The sequence below is a fragment of the Asparagus officinalis genome, chromosome 1 (genome assembly GCF_001876935.1).
Source record: "Asparagus officinalis chromosome 1, Aspof.V1, whole genome shotgun sequence".
In the NCBI taxonomy this organism is placed as follows: Eukaryota; Viridiplantae; Streptophyta; class Magnoliopsida; order Asparagales; family Asparagaceae; genus Asparagus; species Asparagus officinalis.
In genome coordinates, this window is record NC_033794.1 from 107,417,351 (window position 1) to 107,429,395 (window position 12,045).

At 40.2% G+C, this 12,045-nt stretch overlaps 1 protein-coding gene across 1 annotated transcript; it reads left to right on the plus strand.

Annotated features, from left to right (window-relative positions):
• Positions 1,096–4,550, plus strand: LOC109838995 (probable pectinesterase/pectinesterase inhibitor 25). Its single transcript, XM_020407430.1, is given in 6 exon segments — positions 1,096–1,397; positions 1,400–1,507; positions 1,510–1,542; positions 1,888–1,972; positions 2,777–3,106; positions 3,721–4,550. Coding segments are annotated over 6 exon segments (1,503 nt in total). The 5' UTR covers positions 1,096–1,139; the 3' UTR covers positions 4,410–4,550.

Consider the following 12,045-nt stretch of genomic DNA (forward strand, 5'->3'; position numbering starts at 1 on the left):
GTTTTTGATAGCAAAACAAGCTTGGCGCTACTTGCAAGGGACGATGAAGGTTGGGATAAAATATATGAAAAAAGAATGTTGCAAACTTATTGGCTTTACTGACAGCGATTTGGCTGGCGATCTTAATGAGAGAGGAAGCACATCTGGTTACATGTTTTGCTTTGGAACAAAGCCGATATCATGGAGTTCAAGAAAGTAAGGATGTGTTACTCTATCTGATCAGCTGAAACTGAATACACATCAGCAAATGAAGATGTTTGTGAAGCAATCTAGTTGGGGCGAATTCTATCAAATTTGCAGCAAGATACAACTGAACCAACTACCATCTTTTGCGATAATACGTCAGCCATTGCTATGACCAAGAACACCATTTTCCACCCAAGATCAAAGCATCTAGAGCTACGTCATCATCTTATCCGAGACATGGTAAACAAGAAGGAAGTTGTACTGGAGTTTATTGGAAACAAATGATCAAACAGCTGACGTTCTCACTAAAGCGGTTAAATTTGAGAAACTATAGCAGCTCAAGGAGTTCGTGAAAATTACAAATTAAGCGGGAGTGTTGATAGTTAATTTGTAATTTTCGAAAGTAGCTATTCACTGCATTGAACGTTTTCTTGAGAGCTATTGTGCTTTTCGCACTCTCCTACGTTTAGGGAAACTTGTTCTAGATAAAATGCCTTTTTAGAATGGTCTTTTTCATAAAGTTCATTTACAGCTGAAAGTTAAAATTAAAAAAAAAAGAAAAAAATTAAAAAAATGGGAAAAATGAAAATTGCAGGAGCTGTAGTTCTGTCATTCACTTAAAAGCTAATTCTCTCATCCTATCATACAATTCCTACTCTGTTTTGTTCTTCCAAACACTTCCACACACATTTGCCCTCGCTTGAATCCAACAGGATCAAGGCTACGATAACTAATAATCCATTTATTGCAAAAAACCTTGTATAGCGCTCGTCACCAAACTCCACTATCCTCTGCAGGCTACGTACTAAAAGTAAATTGTGTAGTCCTCCTCGATCTCTTACCACCCTCCCTCTCTATAATTACCGCCAACCCCCATTACACCAACCCATCCCACCTCCATTATTCTACCTTTGCTTTTAAACAAATCCTCAAATTAAGCCGCTTTCTCCCATATGATAAAAATACCCTCCATATCGATGCTCCCTCTGTCGTTCCAGTACCGGCCACGTGTTGCGATGCCGTCGATTTCGCTATCCCTCCTCTTCCTTCTGACGCGGTTCGCCGCCACCGCCACCAGCTCCGAGTCAACGTCAGCAGCATGCAAAGTACTGCGTGCTACCCCAAGCTCTGCCGCGCCCTCCTCTCCCCTCGAAATTACCGTCCCGCCCTACGACTACGGCCGCTACTCGGTTAAGCAGGCGTTAAAGCAGCGCCAAGCGCAGCGGCCAAGATCATCGGCAGCTACCTCACCAAAGGCCGCGACACCGACGCGGGTCCAACGTTCGCAGTGGGCGCCCTTGACGACTGCCGCCAGCTGGCGGCGGCCTGAATGCTGACTTCCTGATCGCGGTTCAGGCTGAGCTTGCCCCCGCGACGTGGTGCTGGACCGGCCCGGCTTGACCGGGGTGAAGGCGCTGATGAGCGCGGTGGTGACGAACCAGCAGACTTGCTTCGTATGGGCTGGAAGCTTCTAGAAGCTTCCCGGAGCTGTATGGAGTGTTCGAGAATGGAACAAAGATGTACGGGTTTCTCTGGAGCTGGTGACGTCAGCGGTCGACCGGAACGGTGGGGGACGGTCGGACCGGCGGCTCAGTTTCAGGTTAGCAATTAATTAAATTAAACTGCTGATGGAATCTCGCACGTAAGTATGCTCTAATTTTGGTTTTTGCAGAGTGATGTACATTTGTTACGGGTGGGTAGTTAAAAGTTCTCGTCTTGGTTTTGCTTGAACGAGGAAAGGATTTCCTGTTATCTGTTGTTTCAGGAGTTGAAATAATTAAAGCAGGTTCTTATTTATTTTTCCTTAGAAAACATTCCTCATCTAGATATAGGCAATGAACTAAATGAGTTGATATAGCACATGGCATGTCCAAACTGAAATTACATTACGAGCCTTTGAAACTTTGATTGAGTTGAGAGATCACCAAACACATGTTTTCTTATAAGTGCACTTAATTAGAAGATTCAATTTGATTATAAATAAAAGATTTTGGCAGGTCGTGCTTCTAAAAGAATTTAAGTTTAATATATATTTGATTTGTTAAAGTCGTACCACTAAGGAGCTAGGACTTTTAAGAAGTTGTAAGTGACGATTGAAATTAATTTGACCGTAACGCTACTTATAGATTGCGCGCACCGTCATAAATTAAAAAAAGAATTGAAGTATAACCAGTTGAACATCGTATTTACACTGCATGCATCAACATATTTCGAAAAGCTGATCAAAAACTCGCATTTCCCTAATATGCAAATACACTAGTTTATAAAAGGTATAGTAGAAATAAAATTTGGCATTGCCCTAATATTATACAAATACATTGGAGCCTGGACATTTTTGACTAGGAATCTGTACGTACTGGGTCCGACAAAGAGTTGAGAATTCTCGCTCTCCTTTTAATGCGAGAATTACACGTGTCCATCTATTACGTTACCCATCCACGTGACCCGATACGGCGTACTTGCGAGGACCGAGCTTCTGTGCATTTTTCACGAAAACCCTCCCACACAATACCCCAAATTGCAAGCGAGCATGCTCTCTGTATCAAATGCAAAACTTAATACGTACAATTAACAAATCTTCTTTAAGCAGACTTCCAAGGTCCAGCAAAATTCGGACGCAACCTTCTAGAAGGAAACGCCAGCGTCGTTCCGTTGAGCCAGCCGGTGATCGTCGTAGCACGCGATGGAACGGGAAACTTCACGACGATCAACGACGCAGTTGCCTTCGTGCCAAATGGAACTTCGAGCGACGATGGTTACATAGCCATTTTCATCAGGCCCGGTGTCTACGAGGAGAATGTCATTGTGGCGAAGAGTAAGAGGAACTTGATCATGATCGGTGCCGGTATCGATCAGACTGTGATTACGGGAAATCGGAGCGTGTTTGATGGATGGACGACATATAATTCAGCCACTTTTGGTAAGTTACTATTACGCCATATGTTAGCAAGTATATTATTAAGCCATATGTTGGTGTTCAATAAAATATAGAATCGATTATAACCAAGTATTTACCCCCAACAATTAACTATCTATTTGTTAATTATTTGATTTGTTTCCACCCTAGGTAGAAACATATAGCTAGCTAGGAAGAATGTTTCACTTGCGTACGTGTTAATCGAATTTGATGCGTGCACTAGGCTAGCATAAAGATTTTCTTCTAATGGTCGGTTTGGCTGCTACAAATAATGAAGTTAATAGTGCTTTATATTCATCTAGCTTCCTACATCAGTTTTTGAATATAAGGCGCACGTACCTACATGCATATGTATATAAATATGATGTCAAGGGATATCATATGTCACGTAAGAGGACAATCTGCATGTACAATATTAATGTTGTTCAATCTCAATCAAGTGTGGCATGCATTATGCCGGTTTCTCTCTCTCCCTTTAGCCTGGTTGAGATTTGAGACGCATCATTATTGTCTATAAGAGAATCTCCCCATATGACAAAGATGCTCATTATCCTCATACGTGAGAGAGACAATGAGAGAAGTAGAATCATTTTGATCTTGAATGCCGATGCATGCAGCAGTTCATGGGGAGAGATTCATAGCCATAAACATTACCTTTGAGAACACAGCTGGACCAGAGAAACACCAGGCAGTGGCCCTCCGCAATAGCGCAGACCTCTCCAGCTTTTACCGATGCAAGTTTGTTGGTTACCAGGACACCCTCTATGCCCATTCCCTCCGGCAGTTCTATCGTGATTGTGAAATCAAAGGCACCGTCGACTTCATCTTCGGCAATGCCGCCTCTGTCTTCCAGCATTGCACCATCATCGCCCGCAAACCCCTCCCCAACCAGTTCATCGCCATCACTGCTCAGGGTCGAGCTCATCCCAACCAGACTACAGGGATCTCCATCCACAACTGCACCATATTGGCTGAGTCTGAGCTGAACGATTTAAAATCAAGCACCAAGTCTTATTTGGGGAGGCCGTGGAAGGAGTACTCGAGGACCGTCTATATGCAGTCATATATCAACGGATTCATCGATCCCAAGGGATGGATCGAGTGGAACGGGACAGAGTTTGCATTAGGCACACTGTTTTACGGTGAGTTTGACAACTATGGGCCAGGCTCAGATACGAGTGGGAGAGTGCAGTGGACGGGGTATACTAAGATGAATAAGACGCAAGCGGCTGAATTTACTGTGGCTAATTTTACTGCTGGGGATGCCTGGTTGCCTGCAATTCCCTACGATCAGGGTCTGCTTTAGACTTCTAAGCCGTAGTTGATTGTTACAAATAGCTACCTAGATTTCCACTGATGATACGAGATTCAAGTGCTGTTGATAACTGAAACATGCTCCTGTTATTTAGAATTCATCATATAGAACTTTTGATAATTAAGGTAGAAAGTTGAGATTTCCTTGGGTTTTTCTTTTATTCTTTAGCACCAACCCACTATAACTAATTATAATTATGGTAACAAATAATTGGAGAATTTGATCAGTTTCTTGTTGACATAGTTTCACTAATCCAAGAAAATAATAACTGTAATTTGGTATGCTTTCATATTAATAGATGTGCAGGAACCTTTAAGAGCGAGAGAGGATTGGGAAGCATGATAATTTTGCACGGTGCGGCCGTGATGGAATTTGAAGAATGCAACCCTCTACACAAAGAAAACTTTTATTGATAGAATAGAGAATACAATACTTGTTCTTACAAGAACACCTCACTTTCACACAACTCCTTTATTTTGGTGGACACTCACACAAGGCTACACTACACACTCAAGCTCTCAAGCTCACTTCTTGCTTGCTTGCTTGCTTGCCCAAATGAGAGCACAAGACCCCTATTTATAGTTGTTTAAGAGAGCTAGGAAGTGTGTAGAAGAGTTAATCCTAGCCATACATTACTAAGAAGTTTTTAGAAGAATAAATACTAGCCATACACTTGTATCTTCCTAGAAACTTCATGGTAGATATTTTGTAGGATGTTACTAGAAAGAAGTTTTAGAATAATCTAAGTTGGTGAGGAATTCTAATACTCCCCCTCATCACCAACTTTTATTTCTCACAAGTCCAAGCTTCTTCTTAAGCTTAAAAAATGTCTCTGTCTTTAGTGGCTTTGTGAAGATGTCAGCGATTTGGTCTTCAGACTTGCAATATGTCAGCATCACAGTCTTCTTTTTAACTTGATGCCGGATGAAATGATATCTTGTCTCTATGTGTTTTCTTCGTCCGTGTGCTACCGGATTTTTGGCAAGTGCAATAGCTGACTTGTTATCGATGAGGATCTCTGTTGGTGTTTCCTGTTGGTGTTGCAGTTCCTCCATCAGACTCCTGAGCCATATTGCTTGACACGCACATGCTGAAGCTGCTATGTATTCTGCTTTGCAACTTGATAGAGCGATGACAGACTGCTTCTTTGATGACCATGAGAATGCTGTTGATCCGATATTGAACATGTAGCCAGATGTGCTCTTTCTTTCATCTAAATCTCCACCATAATCGTTGTCGGTGTAGCCGACTAATCTCGAATCTGTACACTGTGTATAAAATAATCCTTGATCAATACTTCCTCGGACATACCTGAGAATTCTCTTGGCTACCTTGAAATGCTCCTGCCTTGGCTCCTCCATATATCTGCTCACCAGTCCTATCGCGAACACTATGTCGGGCCTGGTGATGGTTAGGTAGCGCAAGCTCCCGACTAAACTCTTGTATAGAGTTGGATCAATATAGCTTCCTGGTGTGTCTCGCCTCAGCTTCACTCCGACTTCTACAGGAGTTGTGACTGGATTGTAGTTACTCATGTTGAACTTCTGAAGGATCTCCTTTGCATACTTTTTCTGAGAGATGAAGATTCCTTTCTCTGATTGCGACACTTCTACTCCAAGAAAGTATGACATTTCTCCAATGTCAGTCATCTCGAACTCCTTGATCATGTTCTTCTTGAACTCCTCGAACATTTTTGGATTGTTGCCGGTGAAGATCATGTCATCCACGTAGAGACATACGATCATAATGTCTCCATCCTTCTTCTTGGTATAGAGAGAGCGCTCATACGGACTCTGCTGGAATCCATTCTTCTGGAAGTATGCATCGATTCTGGCATTCCATGCTCTGGGTGCTTGCTTCAGTCCATACAATGCCTTCTTCAGCTTGTAGACCTTGTCTTCTTGATTCTTCATCACGTACCCAGGTGGTTGTTCGATGTAGACTTCTTCTTCTAGATAGCCATTAAGAAAGGCTGACTTCACATCCATCTGATAGATCTTCCACTGGTTCTGTGCTGCCAATGCGATAATGAGTCGAATGGTGTCGATCCTCGCGACTGGTGCGAATACTTCTTCATAGTCAACTCCTGCTCGCTGACTATAGCCCTTTGCAACAAGCCTGGCCTTGTACTTCTCGATTCCACCGTCTTGATTTGTCTTTATCTTGTACACCCACTTTACTCCAATGTGTTTATGGCCTTGAGGTAAGGTGGTGAGCTCCCATGTGTCATTTCTCTTGATTGCCTCAATCTCATCATCCATGGCTTTTATCCACTTGTCTTCTTGAGCAGCTTCTTCATAGCTGACCGGATCACATTCTGCAAACAAGCAGAATAGTGTGTAGTCATTTATCATCTCGACAGGTTCTATATCGTCGTACAGATCTCTTAGACTTCTCATCCTCCTTGTTGCTCCCCCTAAAGAGCTTCCTTCACTTGAGCTGGATGGTGATGATGTCGGCGTCGATGTTGAGGTTGATGGAGCTGGACTATTTGGTGGACTTTGTTCTGGTCTTCCAACCTCCTGCAAGTCATCATCATTATCTTCAAAGAACATACCTTTAATGTTTTTGTCTTCATCGGTCCATTTCCAATAATCTTCTTCATCGAACTCCACGTCTCTTGAAATGATCATCTTCTTTGTAATTGGATTGTAGAGCTTGTATGCTTTTGTCCTCCTCTCGTACCCAATGAATATGTACTTTTCTCCTCGATCGTCCAACTTCTTTCTTTTCTGCTCCGGGATGTGTGCATATGCAATACACCCAAACACCTTCAGGTGATTGGCGCTTGGCTTGATGTTGCTCCACATCTCCAATGGTGTCTTGAACTTGACACTCTTCGTTGGACATCGGTTGAGAAGGTAAACTACACAGTCTACGGCTTCAGCCCAGTAAGTCTTTGGCAGGTACTTGCTCTTCAACATGCTTCTGACCATATTAAGAATGGTACGGTTCTTCCGCTCTGCTATTCCATTCTGCTGTGGTGTATAGGCGGCAGTGAGTTGATGAATTATCCCGTACTGCTTGTTGAAATTATTGAATGCCTTTGAAGTGTATTCTCCACCTCGATCTGATCGGAGCACCTTGATGTGGTACCCACTTTGCTTTTCTACCATCTCCTTGAATCTTTGAATTTCTCCAGAGCTTCGAATTTCTCCTTCAAGAAATAAACCCATGTTTTTCTGCTATAATCATCAATAAATGTGAGAAAATACTTGTTTCCTCCAAGAGAGACGACTTCAAATGGTCCTGCAATATCTGTGTGGACCAATTGTAGCAGCTCTGTTGCTCTTCTTGATGTTGTTTGTCCTTCATACAGCCTTCACATAGCTGGTTCGGATGGTTGATTTGCGGCAATCCTTTCATCATTTTCTCCTTCCATAGAAGATTCAGGCCACTGAAAGCGAGATGCCCGAATCGTAGATGCCAGAGCCAAGTCTCGTCTTTTATGATTGTCTTCAGGCACTTGATAGAGTCAGCATGAATATTTAAGGTAAATAGTTTATTTCTAGACATGTTCACCTTTGCAATAACTTCATTTTTGTTTTTAATAGTGAGGGAAAGGTCTTTTAGATGTATATCATAGCCTCTTTCAAGGAGCTGGCCTAGGCTCAAAATATTATTTCGTAATGCTGGAACATAGTAGACATCAGAGATGTACCTGTTCTCGCCCGTCTTTGTCTGGATCATTATATTGCCCTTGCCTTTCACTGGAATCTTTGACTGATCTCCAAAGCTGACATCTCCTTGTACCGTCTCGTTCAGCTCGGTAAAGAACTCCTTGATGCCGCACATGTGGTTACTGGCACCTGAATCTAGATACCAGATATCTTTATTCTTGCTTTCGCTCTCCTGGTATGTCAGCAGGACTGTTGAAGTGTCTGCATGCTCCCTTTCCAAAAGAAGTAAGCTTGAAAGCTTGAGTGTGTAGTGTAGGCTTGTGTGAGTGTTCACCAAAATAAAAAAGTTGTGTGAAAGTGAGGTGCTCTTGTAAGAGCAAGTATTGTACTCCCTAGTGTTCTATTAATAAAAGTTTCCTTTGTGTAGAGGGTTGTGTTCTTCAAATTCCATCAAAGTGGTATCAGAGCAAGGTTCGATCTAGCCGGACCAATCGAAGGTGCTCGTGTACGAGATGGCGAACATGATCCAGCCACAGATTCCGAAGCTGATGAAGACAAATTACGACAACTAGAGTATCCAGATGAAAGTCTTGCTCGGCTCGCAAGACTTGTGGGAGCTCGTGGAGAATGGCTACACTGAACCAGAGTCACTTGCAGCAGAAGCAACTCTCACCACCACACAGAAGAGTGAGCTGAAGGAGGTCAGAAAAAGAGACAAAAAAGCTTTGTTCCTAATATTCCAAGGCGTAGATGAATCAGCGTTTGAGAAGATTTCCAACGCCCTGTCCTCTAAAGAAGCATGAGAGATTTTACAAAAATCCTATTAAGGTGCGGAAAGAGCCAAAAAGGTACGCCTCCAAGCATTAAGAGTTGAATTTGAAAATTTGAAGATGAAAGCTACAGAATCAATATCGGACTATTTTAGTAGAGTTCAGACAATAACTAATCAAATGAAGAGAAATGGAGAAGCAATTAGTGATGTAAGAATTATGGAGAAGATACTTAGGACTTTAGACTCTAAATTCAAATATATTATTCCGGCAATACAAGAGTCTAAAGACCTTTTCGAAGTTTCGATTGATGAGCTGCAAGGTTCTCTGCAATCTTATGAACAAGATATAAACATTAGTTCAAATCAAGCGGAGAATCTAGAGCAAGCCTTGCAGAGTAAGATGACTATCAAAGAAGATAGTCGAAGAGGACGTGGAGGCTACAGAGGCAAAGGCTCCTTTCAAGGTGGCTCAAACTTCCAGCAAGGTCGTAGGAGACAGTACCAAGGAGGCCATGAAAATCAAGATCGAAATAGAGATCGTGAACGATCATTCGATCGAGGACGAGGTCGTGACACACGAGGACGAGGAAAAGGAAGAAGTTACCATGAGGACAGATCTCAACCACAGTGTTACAAATATAAGAGATACGGTCATCTCAGCTACGAATGTTGGGAGAAATCAAATCAAGCAAGCAAGAAGTAAGCTTGAAAGCTTGAGTGTGTAGTGTAGGCTTGTGTGAGTGTTCACCAAAATAAAAAAGTTGTGTGAAAGTGAGGTGCTCTTGTAAGAGCAAGTATTGTACTCCCTAGTGTTCTATTAATAAAAGTTTCCTTTGTGAAGAGGGTTGTGTTCTTCAAATTCCATCAGGCTGCTTCTTCTGGTAACAACATAAGAGTTCCACGAAAACTCATTGCTAGTGTTCGTGTTGGTTTTGGGTGTGTAGACCGAAACCTGGGAACAAAATCAACAAATAACAGAAAACCCCTGGTCGGTCGGCTGATACAAGCTCATCAGTCGACCGATTCGACTATAAGAAATAGCCTGAGAACTCGCTCTGGTCGGTCGACTGATGGGAACTCATCAGTCGACCGACAACATGCACGAAGCAGGCTGAGAAGCTCTTATCAGTCGACCGATGCAAGTGCATCAACCGACCGATATTGGGTCAAGTGGTTTCCTGGCCCGTTTGGGAACCTGATTCGGGTTAGGGTTTGTATATATTCTTAAATGTCCTTTTGAGAGTGTCTACATAAAAAAGAGAGGGTTTTGAGATCACTTTGAGAGAGAGATCTCAGAGAGAGCGATAGCCATTTGCAAGCATTGTAATATTCTTCAATAATTAAGGAAATATCTGGTGTGACTCCCGAGGACGTAGTCACATTTGCTAAACCTCGTTAAATCTTGTGTTCTCTTCTTTATTGTTCTTTCCTACAAGTTTTAATTTTGATGTGAGTTCTTGCTTGTTATTTGTTCATCACAAGATTCAGATGGCAATGGTTGTCGATAGATTAACCCCAACAACTGGTATCAAAGGTTCGTTCGACAAAAATTTTCGTCGCTAATACACTTATTTCCGTCAGCAAAAAGCTTTTGCTTACGGAAATATAGCGATGGAAATTTCTGTCGCTATATGCTATGTTGTAGTGACGGAAATTTCAGTCGCTATACTTCCGTAGGCAAAACTCTATTTTCTAGTAGTGAGCTATGGAAATTTCCTGTCGTTATACTTCCGTAGGCAAAATTTATGTTGCTATACTGCCACTCGAATTCTTTAATTTCTTAAATTTCTTATGAGTGAATAGTTTTAAAATATAGTGAATTTTAATTTCTCAATTAGCTTTGTAGTTCTGCTTTCGGATAAATTGTTAATGTGTAAGCTCCAATAGATTAAACAAAATTTTATTTGCTAGTACTTTGATTATGATTGCATTTATTTTGCTTGCTCTAATGATTATTTTATTTTATTATACTTTTATACTCTTATTATCTATTTTATTATTGAATACATAGATCTGCTAATAACGTTTGTTATATTAATTTGTAGGTAATGAAGGATTATCAAATATGAGCTAAAAAGAACTAATGTACCCCTTCTTGAAGCCCAATTGAAACTTAGATGAAGCCCAATAGCCCAAGAGAAGCCGAGTCAACAAAGTTTCTTAGAAATCTGTTAGAAAACAATCAATTCACTATTCAACTAGCTAATTAATTAGCTAATCGATAATTAGTTTACAACATAAACTCATCAATAACTGATTTTGATTTCTTAGAGCTCAAACTTAATCCAAGGATTGTTGTTGATTGTTGTAGACTATAAATAAAGAGAGTTAGGATGAGAGATATGTAAAGTTTTACAAACTTTATTTGGAGAGTACGGTTAATCTTAATTGAAAAGGCCTTTCAAATTAAAGTATAAATTTTAGTTTGTATAAATATGTTAAAACTTCCTCCTTTTTAAATTTAATTGGTCTTCTATTTTGGTGATGAAGATTTGTTTCACAAGGGACTAACCCTTTGCAATATAAACTTTCATTTCCTTCTTTTATTTTCTTGCTTACTTGCTTAATATGCATTAGGATTTTAATTCTTCTTTCTATTTTTATGTTTTGTAGTATATACTTATTACTTTATAGTGTACATTGTTTTATGCTTTGTAGTGTAGATTTATTTTCTTACTTTTTTATTTCATGCTTTGTAGTGTAGATCTTTATATTTCTTTCTTTTCTTATTTTGTAGTTTAGATCCTATCAAAGAATATTAGAAGAGAATTTGATAATAATTCTTGTAGCATTCTAATGAGAATTTTAATTATATTATTTTAAATATTTGTTGTTTAAAATCTTTTTGAGGATTGAGAATTTATTTAAATTTACATATACGCTTACTATCAATTTCCTTATAACACATTTATTTATTTATATTGTATTTCATTCATAGTACTACGATGTTCTTATTTGTACATCCACTTTCATTGTGTTGTATATTTTTATATTTTTTTATTTGTTGACATACATTCTTTTAATATTCGAACTTTTTTAAGGAAGTCTCTTTCTCAACTTTGTTATGTTCTATTTTCTCATCAAGCGTGAAGAATAGTGAAAGATGATTCGTACTACCAGAGAATGAGAGAATAAATTTTTGGCGTTCATGCTTTTGAAAGAATAATTTTATTTTATTTTTAGTTACCAAAGAAGGGAGGGATAAACTTTTGAGATTGACTCTTAATTTTAACAT